This window comes from Manacus candei, unplaced genomic scaffold (assembly GCF_025592945.1).
Source record: "Manacus candei isolate 608988 ecotype Guabito, Panama unplaced genomic scaffold, ASM2559294v1 h1tg000014l, whole genome shotgun sequence".
NCBI lineage: Eukaryota > Metazoa > Chordata > Aves > Passeriformes > Pipridae > Manacus > Manacus candei.
This window is the reverse complement of record NW_026138062.1, coordinates 20,605,615-20,626,191: the sequence shown is the minus strand read 5'-3', so window position 1 is coordinate 20,626,191 and position 20,577 is coordinate 20,605,615. Positions and strand designations below refer to the sequence as shown.

At 39.5% G+C, this 20,577-nt stretch overlaps 1 protein-coding gene across 1 annotated transcript in view; it reads left to right on the top strand.

Annotated features, from left to right (window-relative positions):
• The first annotated feature begins 1,399 nt into the window (after positions 1–1,399).
• The window catches only part of COG3 (component of oligomeric golgi complex 3), a 31,335-nt gene continuing 12,157 nt past the window's right edge, over positions 1,400–20,577 (top strand). Inside the window, exons 1-15 of the mRNA XM_051778691.1 lie at positions 1,400–1,717; positions 3,861–4,007; positions 4,551–4,612; positions 6,323–6,488; positions 7,295–7,369; positions 7,491–7,583; positions 7,858–7,983; positions 10,199–10,279; positions 10,489–10,532; positions 10,736–10,862; positions 11,356–11,447; positions 13,945–14,084; positions 15,310–15,470; positions 17,746–17,851; positions 19,632–19,756. Of these exons, the coding sequence (XP_051634651.1) occupies positions 1,550–1,717; positions 3,861–4,007; positions 4,551–4,612; positions 6,323–6,488; positions 7,295–7,369; positions 7,491–7,583; positions 7,858–7,983; positions 10,199–10,279; positions 10,489–10,532; positions 10,736–10,862; positions 11,356–11,447; positions 13,945–14,084; positions 15,310–15,470; positions 17,746–17,851; positions 19,632–19,756 (1,713 nt within the window). The 5' untranslated portion in view covers positions 1,400–1,549. The remainder of the gene's footprint in view (positions 1,718–3,860; positions 4,008–4,550; positions 4,613–6,322; positions 6,489–7,294; positions 7,370–7,490; positions 7,584–7,857; positions 7,984–10,198; positions 10,280–10,488; positions 10,533–10,735; positions 10,863–11,355; positions 11,448–13,944; positions 14,085–15,309; positions 15,471–17,745; positions 17,852–19,631; positions 19,757–20,577) is intronic.

Below are 20,577 nucleotides of genomic sequence, written 5' to 3'. Positions count from 1 at the left end.
TGTCAAAATGGAGGGCTGTCTGTCGTCACCTACCCACCCTGTACTGCCTCAGTGCTGTCCTGACCCTTAAGGGAGAGCCACTAGTGTGGGAAAGGGTGTGATGGTTCCTTGCTGTAGGCTAGGAAAGTACTGGAGCTCATGGAAGGGATGGGCAGACACAGGGGTGTCCTCTTGGTGGCAGGCAGTGGTTTGGCACCAGTCAAGGCAAATCTGACGGTGGAGGACATGTCAGGAGGCCTTTAGTTGCCATGTTAGATTAAACTGCATCACTGGTTCAGCTGCAGCAGCCAGACCCTGGCTGAGCAGGGGAAGAGCAGGGTGGCCTAGAGGGAGGTATTGTGACTCCCAGGGTTGTCCTGTGGGCTCTGCTGCCTTGGGAAAGAAGATTCCAGGAAATGCAAGGAATGAGTCACCTGCCAGACTGCCCATGGGTATCCCTGGTAGAGCCATGGACATGGTGGTCCCTGCCCAGGAGCACTGCAGGGCTGCCTGTGCCTGGAGGTTCAACAAGATCAAAGGCCAGGTCCTGCACTTTGGCCACCACAACCCCATGCAGTGCTACAGGCTGGGGACAGAGTGGCTAGAAAGTGGCACAGCAGAAAAGGACCTGGGGGTGCTGGTTGACAGCTGCTGAATATGAGCCAGCAGTGTGCTCAGGTGGCCAAGAAGGCCATTTGCATCCTGGCCTGTATCAGGAACAGTGTGGCCAACAGGACCAGGGAAGTGATTCTTCCCCTGTACTTGGCACTGGTGAGGCCACACCTGGAGTACTGTGTCCAGTTCTGAGCCCCTCAGTTCAGGAAGGACATTGAAGTTCGGCAGTGTGTTCAGAGAAGGACAACAGAGCTGGTGAAGTGTCTGGAGCACGAGTCGTATGAGGAGAGGCTGAGGGAGCTGGGGTTGTTCAGCCTGGAGAAGAGGAGGCTCAGGGGAGACCTCATCACTCTCTACAACTCCCTGAAAGGAGGTTGTAGGCAGGTGGGTGCTGGTCTCTTCTCCCAGGCGACAGGATGAGATGACAGCATCTTAAGCTGTGCCAGGGGAGATTTAGGTTGGACATTAGGAAGAATTTCCTCAGAGAAAGGGCGATTAGACATTGGAATGGGCTCCCCAGGGAGGTCATGGAGTCACCGTCCCTGCAGGTGGTTAAGGAAAGATTGGACGTGGCACTTAGTGCCATGGTCTGGTTGACACGGTGATGTTCAGCCCTAGGTTGGACTCGATGACCTCAGAGGGCTTTTCCAACATTTTTTGTGATCCTATGATCCTGCGGATCGACCCGGGCGCATGGTGATGCCGCAGCCGCCCCCCGTCATCCCCGCCGCCAGGGGGCGCCATCCTGGCCGGCCGCCCCTCCCTGACGCACTTCTTCCTCCGCTAATGACGCCACTGCCGCGCGACGCCGCGCGTCGGCGCCGAGCCTCCCCCGGAAGCGCCGCCCCGCTCCCGGCGTTCCGCCCCGCTCCTGGCCCGTCCCGGCCCCGCCGCCGGCAGCAGCGGCAGCGGTAGCGGCAGCAGCAGCAGCAGCAGCAGCAGCGTCATCATCATCATGTTGGAGCCGCCGCCCGCGGAGCCGCCGCCCGCGGGCAGGGACGTGCGGGACCGCCTCAGCCTGTGGGACCGCCGCCCGCAGCCCACCGCGCCGCTCAGCGACCGCCAGACCGACTCGGTGCTGGAGCTGAAGGCGGCGGCCGAGAACCTGCCGGTGCCGCCCGAGGTGAGGCGGCGGCGCCGGCCGGCCCGGGGAGATGGCGGGAGGGCGGGAGCGGCCGCGGTGCCACGTCGCCAGGCGGGCGGCGGTGACGGCCCTGCCCGGCCCGACCGGCTGGGCCTGCAGGGCCGCCGCTCCCCGGGGTTCAGGGGCTCAGCAGCACTTTGCGTTCTGGATTGTCCCGGCACTTGCAATGGCTTCCTCCCTCCCTCCCTCGGGAGAGCTTGCTCTTTCTGCTGCCTTCCCGAGGCGCCTCGTCCCTACTGCCCGCCCTGGCTTGCAGGGTTTGTAGGCAGCGGTGGCAGCTTTCCCCTGAGCATCCCTGAGCCTGCCCTCGCTGCTTCCCTCACTTCATCGAAGTTTGTCCTCTTGAAATTGAGAGCTTTAGTTGTGGAGCTACGTTCTTTTGGTCCTCTTAGTTTGATCCTCATTAATACACAGCTGCTGGCGCCAGTGTTATTTCCTGGTACGACTTGCAGATGATCCAACGAGGGTGTAAAGCCAGGAATAGTGGTAAAAAGTGTAATAATTTACCAGCACCATAGAGGACACGGTCTCCCGCTCGGTTATAGAATACTGAACTCTGACAAAGTGATTATTTGTGAATACTCCTTTGTCTCAAAGGGAAGTGGAACAGAATGTTTGCATTCCTTAGCTGTACTTTTCATGAGAGGCTTTGTATTTGATACATTTGATACATCATTACGATGTGAGCAGGATCGTAGCACAAGATGCGGTGCCATAAAATCAAGAAAGTTGGCTCTTGGCAAGTGTCAGAAAGCTCAAAATAGCAAGGGGGGAGTGTAAAGCAATTCCATCCAGAAATGCAGCCGTTTGATTTCATTCTTCCTGGTTTCTTTTCTTGTGTAAATATATGCAAAAAGTAAATATTGGCAGGCATCCAAAATGATTGTAGCAGGATATGCTGCTCTCATAGGATGTTCTTAAGGATCTAAACCAGCTTTGCAACAGGGCAGGTACTGTATTTGCCAGTCAGGACAATGGCGATGCCAAGACATTGAGTTCTTCAGTGGACTGGGACAGTGGCATCTCAGATGTTCTGGAAAATCAGGGGCTGATGGACTTGTGTCTTTCTCAGTAGTAGACATGAGAGAAACCCTGGCTCCACTGCCAGGGTCCTACCTGTTTTAGAAAGCAGGGAAGAAAGGTGTATGGAAGTTGAACAACATATGGTAATCTGTCATTTCTCAAATAGTTGAAATCCTGATTGTTCTTTCTTTGTTGGACAAATGTTGCCAGGCAGTGAATATTTTGCTAAGCAAGTCGTTTTTTAGAGGGATACCAATTTGTATTTTAAGTAGTGTTTTCTGTTTTTACATTACTGATGTTCTCAGCAATTGAAAACATCCAGCTTATCATGTTATTTAAAGAGGCTATTACATTAAATAAGTGTATATAACAATATTTGTCTTCTTGAATTTCTTTCATGTAAGCTAATTAACAGTCTCTGGTCATAATTAAATACAATTTATCTCAAGTTACTTTTTTTCCATATTTTTCTCATTTAAACAAAATAATTGTGGCTAAAAAATAATTCCCATTCAGCAGAGCTATTCCTTGTCTTCTGAATGAATTCTGGCAGTGTTAAGTCTTGAATTTTCCTTGAGCAAAAAACTCTGACAATTCCTGTGCAACGGTGTTGACAGGTACCATGGACAATAGGTTTGGTGGGGTTTTTTTGCTTCTGTGTCAGTTCTGAGTTCTTCTGCTCTCAGATACTTTTCTAGAGCATCTCTTTGGGTTAGAACCAGTTATACTGGAAAATAAAGTGTAGCTTATCAATGTCAGATACATGTACCTTCAGTTTCTGTTCTTACACAAACATGTACTTACATAAAATGCTGTACAGTGTTTTCTGACTTTAACTTAAAATTGTTAGGTGTTTCTGAATGAATAGGTGGTGTAGTTGTTGGTCTAATGATTGGACTTGATAATCTTAGAGATCTTTTCTAGCCTTACTGATTTTATGATAATCATATTGATAGATAAATGTCCATTGCATTTGTTTCTTCAAAAGTAAATGCCTGTAATTTTCTCATCTTGTTGCTTTGGATTGTGTTGTAGTTGAGCTGCATATACTAATTCTCTGTGAGTGCTCTAACTAAAGCTTTTGGGGTTTTGTGAGCAGCTTCCAATTGAGGATTTGTGCAGCCTGACTTCCCAGTCTCTACCTGTTATGCTGTCAGCTGCAGTGCCAGAATCCACAGAGGATGTCCTTTTGAAAGGATTTGCAGCACTGGGGATGGAGGATGAAAGAATTGAAACAGCACAGCAGGTAAGTGATGCTGAATAACCTCCAAGATGCTGTAATCTGCAGAGAATTATGTTAGTTTCTGTGTCTCTCACCTAGCTTTTGGTGGGTTTGCTAAATTTTAGGGCTGTTTTCAAGAACATAAGGGGGAACGTGGGGGGGAAAAATTGCTAAAGTCTCAGCTTTTAAGTGACAGATACTTTTCCCATTTGGAGTGGAGTCCTATGTGAGAGTAAGGCACCCCTTCAATAAGGTGGTGTTGCTCTTAATGTAGAAGAACGTCCTGCCCCCTCCCCACTTTCTAGTGTGACATCCTTGTTCTTGTGCAAATAAAACCAGATGAAATTAAGTCTTTCCCATTTTAATTTAGTGAAAGAATAGAATAGAATGTTTCAGTTAGAAGGGACCTACAGTGAGGAATTTGTTTCCTTTATTAATAGTTGAGCTCTGAAACAGCTCTGTTTTTAACAAAAGGTCATCTTCATTTCATAGATCATAGATTGGATTTTTTTTTTAAATTGATTGCATGTGATATCTATATTGTTCACACCATGAAATCTCTTCTAGTTCTTCTCCTGGTTTGCTCAGGTGCAAACTCAGATGGATCAAGATGATGGTGCCAAGTATAGGTACGTGTTCTTCCTCAGTTCCTTTCGCTATAAGCCGTTCAAACCTTGAAGGACTTCATCTTGTCCATTAATGTTAGCACGTGTTCAGATTCAGCTGGTGGGGAATGGGGGAATGTGTTGGAGCAGCTGAAGCTTTCCAAGGCAGTGTGCCTCACTCCCATCCTGAAGGCCATTACCCTTGTGGCAGAGTAGTTAAAGGGGATGCAGATTTCCTTCTGAACTGCCCAGTATATTAAGACAGATGGAAATTAGTTTTGGCTTATAGACAGAGCTGTAGACAAACACAGTCTAAGAGTTTTCCTGTGCTTTTTCAACTGCTGCTGCCATTGGAATGGCATCCTCTGAGGGTGAGACTCTGTAAGCAGATGTGGCTGGTAGTCATTTCTGTTCTCACCATTTGTCTCACCAGTGACTATGGCTGTGATCCTGTATCTGCATTCCCTGCATTCCTTGCCACTTCGCTCAACTCCAGTTTGGAGGCTTGTCATTCTCATCTGTTTTTGCCTAACTGACTTTCCCATCAGGCTCAGAAGAACCCCTTCCCACTGACTTTGACATTTACTCCTTGAGAGTCTGAAGTACAACTGAATGGCTTAGCTACATCTGCTGATGGCTTTTTTGGAAACTGGCTTGTGTTTTGAGACTTTACAAACTTGCCCTTGGCTGAAAAGAGGTGCTCCTTTATTTCCTCTTCTGATTTTCTCTGTTTTTCTTTGGGCTGTTTCTTCTTCTTTTGCTGTGACATTTGAGGACACATGACTTTCCTTAAAAGCAGAGGGTTAGGCATATACTAAGCCCATGATGAGATCATGAAGAACCTAAAAAGAGCAGCAGCCTTGCACTTTGTCAGTTGACACGTTCTTAGTAGGGCATGTGAGTGCGTAGGTTTGCCATGGATGCACAATGGTTCATAGGATGGTCAACATGTAACCGCAGGAGGCCGGGGGGCAGGAGGAAAGCAAGTTCTTTGCCTGTTGTACACTAAAGGGATACATAATAAAAGGATACATGGATACAGAGAATTGTTTTACTTGCTGTTTTGTATGCGGTAATGTAGAGGTCAGAATTTTTAGCTGACATCCAGGAGTAACTCACTTTAACTGATGCTTTAGTTAAGCTGAATGCTTCACCTGATATTTAGTGATCATCTAGAATTTTTGTCTGCATTGAGCCTTAGACAAATTTGGTGACATTAGACACCAGATCTGTTTCATCTAAGCCTCTTTCAATCCTCACAGTAAGTTTTGAATCCTCTGGATAATTTCAGCTACTTTAAGAGAGAAAAAGTAATTTCTAAATGGAAACTAAAAATTGTGTAGAATAAAAGACCCAGATTAACACCCCTTTTGGAAGTAAGGCAGGTAGAATTTCGCTGCTAACAGTAGCTTGCACTACTGTGCAAACAACTGTGTTTGTGCTGTCCACTTAGATGGTATTCACATTGCTGTGGTGCAAACTGCTGCTTTCTAGATAGGCTTGCTGTAAGGAGTGCCGGGGAAATGAAGTTACTGCAGTGGCTATTCCAAAACCTTTAGCTCTGTTATTTCTGCGGTTCATGAAACATCTGCTTATTGTGCACTCTTGTTTGATGCAAGTGATCTTTTATTTCTAGAGAGGGAAAGGTGGTGGCAGTGTCCCTGCAGGCAGCTGGATTTGCAAATACAGAAAGGGAAATTTTACTTCTGTTATCTATTGATTCTCTTTTTCTAGACAGATGAGGGATTACTTGTCTGGCTTTCAGGAGCAGTGTGATGCTATCTTGGATGATGTGAACAGTGCCCTTCAGCACCTGGAGTCACTGCAAAAACAGTATCTTTTTGTGTCCACAAAGACAGGAACGCTGCATGAGGCCTGTGAACAGCTTTTGAAAGAGCAGGTAATCTTTGATGGGAGGATTACTGAGAATTTAAAAGACATCTTAAAAAAAAGTTTCTTTTTCTCAGGCTGAGAAAACTTGTGAGCTGTGGTTACAATCCTTCCATTTGCTTTGGACCTCATTTTTTGTGTGTACTTCACCTGTAGCTAGGGTGTCAGGCTCTACAGTAGAATGTTCAGTATGTGTCAGTATATGCTTTAATCAAAAAAGATAGCTAGCTGAGGGCAGCTTTTTTAACTGATGCCTGACAAGTGCAAACTGTATTGAGATTAACAATTCATATCACTTACAGAAGTATTTTGAGATGGTTATCACAAGGAGAAAGATCTTTTAAAGTTGCGAGCTTATATCCCAAATACTTTCTTTCCCCTCGTGAACTGCTCCAACAGTGATATAATGAACGTGTGTTTTTAGTAAGACTGGATAAGTGAGAACTTTCTTTAAGACTCCAATCCTGAAATGCAGGATTTCTACTATTCTCTTTAATACTGATGGCAGCATTGCTCTTTATATGCAATAGTGCCTGTGGAATATTGACAAACCTGTAGAATATATTTTTTTAAATACACTACTGAGAGTAGCGTGTCCTTCTCTGGTAAGAGAGAGCAAGAGAGCACTGCTGTATTCTGCATCTTTTGTTGTACTTAATTAGCTGCAAGTTATCTTGGGCTATTTAACAGTGGTGTGTGCTGAGAGCTGAAAGGGAGGTTGATTAATTTTATATGTATATTTTGACATATATAAAAATATATATTTAAGCTACTTGCTAGGATGCTGATATTCTTTTATTTATTGTTTTTTAATAGTCAGAACTTGTTGACCTGGCTGAAAACATTCAGCAGAAACTTTCTTACTTTAATGAGCTGGAAAACATAAACACCGTAAGTAATATTTTACTGTTAATCATCTTAGAAAATGAAAGTGTACTGATCTTTTGAACTTTGTCTCTAACAATAAGGTACTTGGATTTATTACAATGACACTTTGTCTTGTTTTCCACAGAAATTGAATTCCCCTACGCTGTCCGTGAACAGTGAAGGATTCATTCCCATGCTGGCTAAGCTTGATGATTGTATTGCATATATTTCATCACATGTAAGTAATTCTCTACTAGTTTCAGCTAAATCTTCAAAACTGTATGTTCATACTATTTCTGTGGTTTTTTTTCCTTTTCCTAAGAAGCCAAATATGATGATTTATAAACTTAGGAAATTTTTACTGAATATGCTTATTATCCCATTTAATTTTTATGAAATATTGCTTTTATTTGGTACAATCTAACATTTCTAGCTAGTTATAAGAGTATATGGAGTTTTGATAAATTTTTGACTCTTACTGTTTCTATTTAAAACTGTTTTATTTCTTTCAGCCAAATTTTAAAGACTATCCTGTATATTTGAACAAGTTTAAACAATGCCTTTCTAAAGCTATGCACCTTATCAAGACATACACTGTGAATACACTACAGAACCTCACAAGCCAGTTAATGAAAAGGGTAAGAATGAATCAGGAAGTGGTAACTTGAGCTGTACTGAAATGTGTATTGTAACACTATACAGTTTTCTTCTCGTTTTAAAATTTTTTTGGGGGGTGGAAGGTGTCAACAGGTCTTTGTGAAAATAGGTCAGTGCTATAGTGTTTGTGTAGGTTGTCCAATTTTCAGCCAAAAATAACCAAGACCTAGTGATCCAAAAGATTTCAAAATAGTAATAATTAAAAAGATCATGGAATTTGAAGGTGAAGTAGCTGAATTGAGGTAGGTGAGCAGTAACCTTAGTGAAGGCCAGGGATGGATAAATGGCTGTGTTAGAGCAGCAGCAGCCAGCTGGCCAGACAGTTTGCTTCCCTGGACCAGCTTGTTCACTGTAGCTCTGAATCAGCTGAAGTGCACGTTGCTGTCTGTGTTGCCAAATGGGGACAGTGCACAAGAGAAATAGGGAACTGTGGGGGGTGTGTTTTGGAGATGAATTGCTTTGGAGACAGAGAGAGGTTGCAGGGAATACTTGGAGAAAGTATACAGGAGCTGGGTGCTGTAGGATGAGAATTGTTAAAGCACAACTCTGAGTTTGTGCCATGACCGTTTCAGTATTATATTCCAGTAATTTTTTTGGGTGCTCTTGGTTATCTAAATATTTCTTTTTTTTTCTGCAGTGGTTTGTGTAGCTGCAGAGAACAACTGAGACAGGTTCCTACTGGTTTTGCCAGTGTCTTTTGTATTACTTTAAAATGTTGACGGTGATACTAGAATGTTCTAGGGAAAAGTTTGGTATTTTATCTCACTCACTCCGGTGAGATTTAGGCATAAAGGTGAGTTTTTGGTCTCATTAAAGTGTTGGTAGTTGTGTACTACAATATTTTGGCAGAGGAGAAAGAAAAGATTTCGATTTTTCAAATAATTGTTGCTTGCCTTGTGCTCAGTCCTATTACAGGCAAACTTGGTGTCCTGAGGGATAACCAGTGAAATTGAAAGATGCTAGAATTGAGAACTGCCAGACCTAGAAGAAGGGGATTTTAGGCAGTGTTCATGCAAACTTGCAAAAGAATACTCCTGGAGTGAAGATCTTTGTTAACTAGCATTGAATATCTTTCATGTTTGGTACAAAACTAGGTTTTATTATGAAAAAAAGGTATCACAGCTTGGTTTGATGCCAGTGGATTGCTGTGACTGAGCTGAATTTAAAGAGACTTGAACATCTCTGATAAGAAGCATGTTTACAGAAAGAAGTGTGTAACTGGATTTCTGGATTTGAATTGCCACTTAGGAGTTTTAAGTCAGGAAGGATATCTCTTTTAGGAGTCAGATCACCTCTTTCTTCCCACATAGATAGGGATTTTGTGGATGTTCTGCATATTTGTCTGAAACATCTAGTGTCTGCTTCTGCTAGAAGTGCAGTACTGAAACTGTTTTTTAGTTGAGATTTCGTATTGCAACAAAACAAGACGCCTTGTCAGGACTGGAAAGGGACTGATGAGATCTGGATGTTCTTTGTTGTTACTCACACGTGAGTGTTTGGGGATTTTGGTCTGTGTTTGTAAATGGATGCTCAGGTTGCTCACAGGGGTGACAGTAGGAGGTGGGAAAGGTGGAAGCATTTTCCTGTCCCCACCATGTTTCAAAAGGCAGCTGTTTGCTTTTCTCTATGTCATCAGTAGGGATTAGGGGAAGAACACTTCTTCTTTAGTGGCTAAATTGGGTCTCTGCTCTGCTTCATTAGTGCTAAAATTTGTCTAAGTTCAAGCTCTGCCCAGCTGAGCTGGGGACCTGCAGGGAGCTGCCTTAACACTTGATATTCTAGTTGGAGCTTGAATGCAAGCTGAAATTTAGCTTCTCTGCCCTGGGACTGGCAAGTAAAAGGGAAATTCTGTTCCACTGTAGTACTACAGATGAAGGACCAACAATTAGTGCTACTGTGGCAGGTCCAGAGACAATTGTTGTCTCTAATGGAGAATGTCATAATTACTGAAAATGTTACTTTTGCTGTAACAACTGTTGGTTGAAACTTTTGGTTTGGGTTTTGTTCTTCCATCTGACTTTGAGTTCTGAAGCCAGCATGCCTTTCTTGGTAGGAGGTGGCAAAGAGCTGTTCCACTGGCAGTATAAGCATAAAGAACCAAGACCCTGTTTTAGAGCCTAATTATCTTGGCCATTATATACTAGAAGCCAAATATAGTAGTTTGCTGTCTAACCAATTACTCATTTCTTCTTTCAGGATCCTTCAGCTGTGCCAAATTCTGACAATGCCTTCACGCTATTTTATGTAAAATTCAGAGCAGCTGCTCCCAAAGTCAGAGTAAGTAGGCTGGTAACTAACTTTTGAAAAGGAACTTATGAAAATGGAGTTAGAATTTATTAGTGTGAATGCTAGGATTGCATATTGTGCGAGTGTGAATATCCAAAGATTGTATAATTTGTCCATGGAAAAATACTGCAAGCAGTTTTCCAATTATTACAGAAAAATAATGTACTAATAATACCTTTTCCCTTTTTTTTTTTGAGTAGACTCTAATTGAACAAGTAGAGCAAAGATCTGAAAAAATGCCAGAGTGAGTATGTCTACATAATTTGTCTTCAACAATTTTAAGTTTTGGAAATATTTACTTTTAAGTACTGTTTAACACAATATTCATTTAAAATAAAGTTTTAAAAATCAAAATTATGTAGACTTCAAAGAGGGTATTAGAATGCATTTTATGTGTACCAGAGAATGATCTTCGGGATGCAGCTACTGTTCTAATTTCTTGGACAGGTATCAACAAGTTCTCAATGAAATCCATCAATGTTACCTTGACCAGAGGGAGCTCTTGCTTGGTCCCAGTATCGCTAGCACTGTTACAGAACTAACCAGTCAGAACAACAGAGATCATTGTGCTCTGGTAGGTAAAGTAGTCTTGTGTTATGTGGGTTTTGTTATATTTTAATCGCCTCTACCCCAAGTAAAATGTGCTTATTTAATTCAGTCATTTACAGGCAAAATTGTTGCTGTTGTCTGTGGTTTTGAATCATTAAAATTTTACTAATATTTTCAAGCAATACATGTTTTGTTTCTGTACAAACTCCATCCTGTTACAAACCTCACAAAGGGGGGAGGATTAAAAAAAAAGGCATAAAATGTGGGTACTTACATTTCAGAAACAAAAAGGGACAGAAGTTGTACAATGAGCTTTTATTTGTCTAGTAACATCTTTTCAGTCCATAGTTTTAGAGTTCATCTCATTAATTTTGAATCTTACAAAGCTTCAATTTAATCATAGCTATTATAATAATAACAATATATGATATATAGTTATAATATGTGTAATATCTCTTGTAATACTGATGTAAGAAAAATAATTTAATAATCAACTATTGGTATTTCTGTGAATACAGGTACGAAGTGGTTGTGCCTTTATGGTCCATGTATGCCAGGATGAACATCAGCTTTACAATGAGTTCTTCACAAAACCAACACCAAAACTGGAGTAGGTGGTACATGCTGGTTTTGTTTTACTACATGTTGTATTTATTTAGAATGCTGTGATTGATCCTTGTATGGGCCATTCACTTAAGAGCTGGACTTGATGATCCTTGTGGATCCCTTCCAGCTCAGAGTATTCTGTGAAATCTGTGAATATAGCAGAGAATATTATATGGCAGATAGGGCTCTGTTGAAGTGGTTTGGTAAGAACCAGCCAGGAAAAAACCCAACTTAATTCACTTTATGCATCAGAAGTTTGTTTCCTTTTTCTTCAAGCAAAGCTAATAGTTTGCACTCTCCATAAATAATCTGTGCAAGTGCTCTGTAGATGGTCTGAAAGAGACAAAGACGCTCAACTACTTTGAAAATAGCTATGGAAGTTAACAATGCTACAGCTCTCAGCTGTTTTTGTACATCCTCTGTGCCAATGGTTTGCACAGCCAGTTGCAGAAGTGTTTTTTATTTGCTTGAATGTAAAATTTAAGCTGATGAACTCCAGCTATTTTTCATCAAGGATTTAGTTAGTGAGCTGCCCTTACTGTCAGAGAGTATTTGCATGTTGCCTGTGTATGGGCTGAATTGAAGGCCAGGTAGTGAATGCCTGACTAGAGCAGTATCTGTGTCTGCTCTGCCTAGATCTAGAAGAGGGATAGGTTGTTGCTACACATAATAATTGCATTATAAAAGTGTCCTAAGTTTTTTTACAACACACCTGCAATATTAGAGCAATTGAATAGATTACACCCCTTCTGAAATTTGCTGATATTTTTTAATAATGATACTTAATTTTGAAATCTGTGTTGGTCATGTTCCCTTACTGTGAATTTAATAAATACTGTATTTCTATTAGTATAATCGAGACACTGGTTTTGAGTGTTATAATGTCTTAAATTGAGTGCAGTTTGAGTTGAATAAGTGTGTAACCTGGAAAAAATATTTCCCATTACCCTACCCATCCTCTAAAGGTAAAGGAAAACCCAACCACATAAAGCCTCACTAGAGATAAGCTGCAATGCCGGAGTAGTACCAGTCTTTCCTGAGAAATTGGTCTCATGTGGGACATGCTCAGAATTTGAGTTGACCTAACTAAATTAGCTTAGGAGTTTAGCTCTCTCAGTCCAAATCCTGGAGTAAATATCCCTAATTGAAATTAGTGTAAAATGTTCAGACAGAAATTTCGTCACTAGTGCTGTACGAGAACAGACTTCTGATTATTTTTGAATCTTGGTGGAAAGTAGTTACCTCATTTCCTAAGAACTTGTTTTCCCTTTTTTGCCTACATCTAAAGTACTTTAAGAAAAACATTTCAAATAGTAACTACTTAACTAGGTTTCTCTTAGCATAACAAATAGCCTCCTTGGTTTTTTCAAAAGTGTTGAGGTGCTCTGAAGACGTAACAGCCAGGTGTCTATATACAGATAAGAGTTTACCAAAAATCTAGCCAAGACTAGAGATCTGAGATTGAGTGTTGTATTTAATAATAAGGCTGGTGAAACTTTCTCCCATGGAGAGTTACTGTTTTACCAAGTTGCTTGTAATGCTATGGGATGCAAAGGAAGAGACATTCAAAATGTTTCTTCTGTGAGTATTCTTTTACGAGCGTTTTTGTTCCCTCTCTGAGAGGAACAGAAGTGTCCTTGTCCTATTGACAGACATTCTTTGTGAATTAAAAAAAAAAGTTCAATAAAGTCAACATATTTATCACACGTTTAAATGCTCTTGGTGTTTATATTTGCAAATCTAACTGGGGATTTACTTGAATTTTCAGCTGCTGGCAATTGCATTATTGCTTAATCTGTGATTAGTGAAGGGAGCATTGAGAATAGCAAAAATGTCTAGAGTGGGTGCTACTTGTTTTTTAACTAAGTTATGCATCACTTTGGACATGAAAGAAAAAATAAATTAAAGTGGGATTTCTGATGTTTCATATTGCATTGATATCATAACTTCAGTTAGATTGAAAGTGTGTGTACTGCAGTGTTGGTAGTTGTTACAGAAAACATTACCAAGCTCTCCTCCTGCGTCCCTTTTCATGTCCTCCTGGTTCTAATAAACTACTGAGTGCTTGGAATCTGATGAACCTTTTCTCAAGGGGAAATTGGGATTAGGATTCTGAGCTCAGCAGGAGCATTTCTTCACACAGATGCCAAGTAAACCAGTTTGCAATATCTTCCCTTTGTGACAGCTTGAGTTGTTGATTGATGTATGGGTTTTTGTTTGTCTGTTTGGGTTTTTTTAATTTTATTTTAAAATTAATTAAAATATGTACCACCATTTTTAAGCAGTTGTTATCCTACGTATTTTAAAAGACTTTGTAGAAAATAATGGGTTCATGTTTTAAACAGTCCATTCTAAAATCTTCTATGGCACTGTGTTGCTTTGTTTTCTCACCCTCCTTTCAAAAATCTTTGCCACAAAATAGTCCCTGCTTGTGATGAAATTTTGTTTTGGTATTGTGGGATCCTGAAAGTATTTTGTATTGTTTTATTTTTCCTTCATAGTGAACTCTTGGAAAAGTTGTGTCTTTCATTGTATGATGTCCTGAGGCCAATGATCATCCATGTCATTCACTTAGAGACGCTTTCTGAACTCTGCGGGATTCTCAAAAATGAGATGCTTGAAGATCATGTACAGAACAATGGTAACTCACAGATGGAAGCTGATTGTTTTAAGTGTCTTCTTAACTGATAAAATTACTTAATTGCATTGGGGAAAAAATACCTAGATGTTTTTTTTTCTTTCTAGTGTATCTTAACATTACGTCATCTTTGACATGTTTATGTGAAAAGAATTATGTTTTTTCATTTATAATAAAGGTCTGTATTTAGGGAGTCTGTGTATAGCATCATTTAAATTATTATGCTGATGTTAGTCCTGTTTGCTCTAGATTGTACAAATGAGAAGCATCCACCCAGTGCATATGCAGAATTGATTTAAATTAACTTTTAAAATTAATGAATTGCTTCACTTGGCCCTGCTAATGCATCATCCATGTAGAGCTTTCTGCATAATGATGATAAAACAAAGGAATGCAAACTGATTTGTTTTTAAATTTTCCTTGATGTCATGTTTCCCAGACTAGAAATTGTAACTTCAGCAGAGGAGTTAAGTAGCTGGTGTAGATTTTGGAGCTGTGTACGTGTTCAGAGCTTAAAGTCTCATAAGTGACTTTACCTGGTGTTAATATGACCAGTGCATAATGGAATCCTTTCACAGTCTTAAATTTGCAACTGGCAATAAACAGAAATCATACTGATATATCACACAGTGTTACTGAAGCTGTGCCAATAATCATGAGGAACTGCTTACTTTCCTGAAAGTATAATTGTAACACTGTTGGGAACGAGGAAAAACTTGGTGGCATAATCTTTTGGCTAATCTTAAGAACTGTCTTCATACTGCTTAAATTTGGGCTTCTACAATAATTCTTAAGTTGTATATGAGCTGCTTTGAATTATCTGTTCTGGTAGGTAGAAGAGTTATCAACTCCCAACAGTCACACCACAGGCATTGGCTGTGATAGAACCAAAACCACCTTGCTTTGTTTTTCTCACTGAAATGCCAGTTAATATACCCACGTCTCAAATAATTAGAAAGATTAATTCTGACAAGGCCTCTGATGTAATCAGCGTGAGGTTGAATTTTCACAGTGTAGTGAAAATTTAGGGAACTAAAGGAACTGCATCATGGAGTTCAGTAATTCCTTGTTTGTCACAAATTTGTCTGGAGGCTGCTGTTCCAAAAATAGTCTGACTTCATCTGCAGCAAGCAGGTTTTTGACAGTTCTATATGTGATACTTCAAAGTTTTGTTTCTATTAGCTGGTTTTGTAATTAACGAATTTGTGCCTTTCTTTACCTTTGTCAGCTGAACAACTGGGTGCATTTGCAGCTGGTGTCAAGCAGATGTTAGAAGATGTACAAGAGCGTCTTGTCTATAGGACACATATTTACATTCAGACTGATATCATAGGCTACAAGCCTGCTCCGGGCGATCTCGCTTATCCTGACAAGTTGGAAATGATGGAGGTATAGCATCAGCTTTTTTATTGTCCTTGATTGGTTTTCTTTTTATGTGCAGTGTACACAGTTCTGCAGTACGATGCTTTGCAGCCAGGGTTTTCCAGTTCCTAGGTGTATTTAGTATTACTGGCATTATCAAATTGGCACCTGCTGATTAAATTATGACCCTAAACTTTTTATTTACATTAATAACAAGTAGGTATTACCAATGTATTTTCTAGTTGAGCTGGAGTTGAAGAGTAGCTTTAGACAGTCACAGCTGAAAGTTTGTTTTCAGAAGTACTGGTCTGCTAGTGTTTGGTAGGCATGTGTGCATGCTTGTTCAGGCAGTGTAAGGGGAGACTTGCTTGCAACTTCAGATAATTTAAGATGTCAGCAACAATTTCCAGTAGCCTTTTTCAGGTTCTTACCAATATTAACCATTTTTGTAGTCATTCCAAGAACTTTGAGTCAATGTTTCTGTTGAAATGGATCAAACTAATTATTCTTACTTAAAAAAGTTAATACTATATTGATGAAAGATTTCAAAATGAACTAACTCACAGAAATAAAAAAAGTGGCCAGTGAGAAAGTTGAAATTGGTTTTTGACTAGAGCAAATGCATTTGATATGCAACTGAAGGATAGCATTGCATGGAAGCAGTAAAGCATAGTAAAGATTCCCCCCTCAGGTAACAGTTGCCCTTCACTTTATAACGAGAGGCCCAAGCTATCAAAGGATTGAGTTGACTGAGAACAGCAATTCCAACGTGGACTGGCAAGATCTAGATTTTATTGCTCTATTCTGTTTTCCATCTAGCTACCAGAATAGGTGGTGGTACTTACAAAATTGTAGGATTTATTTCTAGCTGACCAGTTGGTAGAGAAGCTATTGTTTGACTTCAGAATCAGAGCATTACTTATCTAAACACAGAAGCTTTACAGCTATATATATATATATATATATATATATGTTTTGCTGTGCACTGAAAGAAATGAATGTTGTACTTACTGTGCTCAGTTCTCGAGAGAACTTCTTGGCAGTGAACTTAACATTGCTATGACATTGTCTTTATACATGTCTAAAACTTTTATTATGGTACAGTTTATGCCTTGGTGATTATAAGGGACATGCATGGCATTTTAGGAAAGCATTTACAAACCCTAAAGCTAGTGAGTTTGTTGAATACATGCTCTTTTGTACTGAAAGTTTAAGGACTAATGAGCATTTGAAGACAGAGCAAAAATAGTAACTGAGAAGTCCACCACACAAAATGTCACTAAATGGGATCCCTCCATTCACAACAACTAGTGATCAGAAGATTTACCAGTATAATTGTTAGGAGTACAGGTTTGTTTGGTTGGTTTGGGGTCTTTTATTATTTATTTATTGTGTTGCTAAAATTGTGTGTATAGAATTGGATTAAAAAATTATTGTGACACCTTCTTCATGTTAGCTATTATTTCTCTTGGCAAGTAATGCAGCTGCTTGGTCCATATGGGGGCCTTATTTTCTAACACGAGTCCTATGGCCCTTCAGTTAGAAAGTTCATTCCAAACTGAGAAATTATGCTGCTCTTCATATGTCCTCATAAGACTCCAGTTTTTGCCTGGTTTGAGATTCATTTTGCTACTTGATTGCTTTTAAACCTCAAAACCTTGCTATTCAGAGAGACCTTCTGTCTTAGTAAATTAATTATTAAAATGTTAAAAGCACAAGGCAGAAATATTTCTTGTGCTATTCTGCTCAAATATTAATGCAGTTCTTTGCCCATTCTTGCTGCCTCTTGTTGCTTTGAAGCAGACCAAGTAGTGAAAAATATTGAAGTGTGGAAATGTTGAGTAATGTTAGAGGAGAACTTCTGGCTGAACTCCTGCAGGGAATAAGCTAGAGAGTACTTTCAGGCCATCTGCACATATCGTTTATGGGAATAAAGCAAAATTATTCGTATAAAATCCAAGTGAGTGTTGAATTGAGTTCCCCAATTTGAGCTTCTCTTTCTAGGTAGCTTCATAGGTTATTGTTATTTAGAGATCATTTAAAAAAAGGAAAAATGGAAGGAACAATACTTTACACAGATGTGTGTAATATTTGTGAATCTTAATTGACATTTCAATGTTTCTGCCACTGTTTGGAAACATCTGTCTGTTTCTTCTAAATGTCTTTGAAACACTGGGAGCTGAGTGTAACTGAGTCCTTTTGCAATTTAGTATGCTTTTCTCTGTTGTAACCAAAGTAGTGTAAGGCTGCTTGAATAAAGGAGAAAAAATATTATAATGTTATTGTGTATCTTTCTTTGCAGCAAATTGCACAGAGTTTAAAAGAGGAACAGAAGAAACTGCCATCTGAAGCTTCATTTTCAGATGTTCAGCTAGAAGATCCCAAGACCTGCAGTTTAGTTAAATCTGGTATGAAGTACATCTTATATTGTCAGATTAATGCATAAAGCTCGTGGGGAGTGAGCATTAACCTGAACCATTTGTGAGAAACCTGCATGTATCTTAAAGGGTTATTTTCCTAGAGAAATTTGTAAGAGATTTTGAGAGGTAAACTTGTCTCAAAGTTGTTAGCTTTGTATTTTTTATGAGAAACAGCTTAATCTTGTTCTCTTGGTGGCATTTCTTTGTGCTTTCAGTGCAATCCATTATGTGAAGCAGCTACTTTTGCAGCCAAGAGCATCTATTATACTTTGTTTCTATGAAACTGAGCTTTTCTATTCTCCATTGCATAGTAGCCCCGCCATCAAGATGTGTACTTCAGGATGCTTCTGACTTTTAGCTTTAGCTGTGCTCTGTGACCCATGTGTCTGTAAATTACAGTTCACTGGAATCAAATTCCATGAAGTATGGTGGTTTTGATGCCAGTCATTTGAGTGTTACAGATTTTTAAATTATTGTCTAAGATCCATTAAGAATTTCTCCTTTTTTTTTTTAACCATTGTTCAGAATGGTACAACATCATTTTTACCAGCAGCATCTTTGTCATCTCTTTATCAGTTGTTTCTCAAATTGTTTTTGGTTATGTGGTATTTTCTTGCTTTTGGCTTGGAAGGCCTGCAAAGGTCTTTCTGGCTGTTTCTGGCTGAACTCCACAAAACCTCTCGAGAAAGGAGTTCATCTTACTTCAAGCCAGGTGTATGGAATTGGCAAGTCCTGTTAATCTCGTGCATTCAGGAAATGGAAGGAACCTATAAGGTGTAACTTGAAGATATGTGTCTAAGATAATTGGGATTATTTGCCCTTCAAAGGTGCCTCCTTCCCATTTCAGTGCCTGTAGGAATAGTTGAAGTGACTAATAAATAGCCTAGGAAGCTCAAACTGGCAACTGAGATCTTACAGGCTTTCCAATTAATGTGACAATAAATTTATAGTTGCAAAAGGTAGAAAGATATTGCTGAATTATTTCAGACAATTTTCACACTGATCACATAAACACTTCACAAGTGCTTTTTCCATCATCAGGTAAAACTTTAAACATTTTACTTTTTTCTGATGGTTGCTAATTGAAATCCGAGTTCTGATGCTATTGACTTAGCTGTTTCCCAGCTTGATTTAAGGAGAAAATGAAAATAATACAGACTTCTGTCTGTCAGGTGTTGTGAAAATCCATTTTGAGCATACAGAATTATTACAAAAGTTATTCAGGAGGAACACTTTTTTATGTTTGCAACAACCTCATGACAAAATTGGGGTTTTGCCATTATTTTTGCAGTTATTAACATGATGTTTAGACCCTGTATTTTCTGCAACTGTTTAATCAGAAAACAGGAAGTAAAATTAATGGAATTTTTTTTCCCCTGAACATTTCCTGTAATTCTCTGATCTCTACCCATTTTTTCAGTAATTGTTTGATCATTTCAGCTGTTCAGCTGAGTGGGAAGTGCCTGTCATTGGAGACATGGCCTGTAAAAGTAACTCTTTCGAAGGTGTTGAGCTGGGCCACCCCTGAAAGCAAATTCATGTCTTTTACAGCCATGTGCTCTATTCACATCAGAAATCTAGTACTGACCTGCTCAGAAGGAAAAAAAATTACCTGGTTGGGTAAAATAAAATGTCTTATTACTGCTTATTATAGTCAGTATATTACTACTTATTATAGTCAGTATTAAGTGCAGTGGATGTTACAGTCTGCTTTGGTTGAAAGGACAGATGATCAAGTTTTTCATGTGTGTATTTTGCTTTTAAACAGGTTCAGCTGAATCCCTTAATCCCAGGCACCAGACCACGATTTCACCAGCAGATCTGCATGGAATGTGGTATCCTACTGTCAGAAGGACTCTAGTGTGTCTCTCCAAACTGTATAGATGTATAGATGTATGCGAAAATTTCTTTATCTATTTTTTTTAAGTGAAGTTATGAAGTGTGTATAGCACCATGTCTAAATATTTTAATATAAATTAGGAATGGACAATTACAGGCCTCTTATCTCTTAGTCTTTTTGCTGCTATCTTTTTGTAAAACAGGAGAACTGAAAAATGTAGGTCATCATTTTCAACACAATTTTGTACTTGTAGAATTAGAAGAATGGCACTGATTTGTACATCTGTTGCTTTTACTATTATAGAAATAATTCAGTGTCTGATGTTCAAGATACTGGTCGCACCAAAGTTGAGGAGTGAGTAGGACAAGAAAGAAAGTTCTGGGTCAATTATAGAGAATGATTTTATTTCTGAAATTACTGGGTGAATGTATTTCTTTGTGCTTTGCAGGACATCAGACAAGGTGATGTTTTTGCTCTTAAAAATGGTGACTCTACTACTTCTATATTTTGGAAATGTTCTGAAATTTTTTTTGTGGCACATCTTTCAAGTTCCAAAACGTAGGAGACATTTCCATAGTTTAAGACAGTAGAAATCTTCATATCTAACAGAAACAAAAGCAGTGTTTACTTAACACATATTTTGAGACTTGCCCATTGGAATCTGTTTTATTGTCTCTCACCTAATAGCATAAAAGGCTGATAAGTCTCTGAGGATAATTTTCCATATGTCTTGTATCTTTATTAGATACATACAGAGTGCATTTCAAAATACCTTTGATGGGTGTTATTTGAGACCGCTACCAAGATGCTATTGCTTAAAAAGAAGCTGGAAAATCTGAATGCTTTATTGCTTAAAATATCAATCTCATTAAAG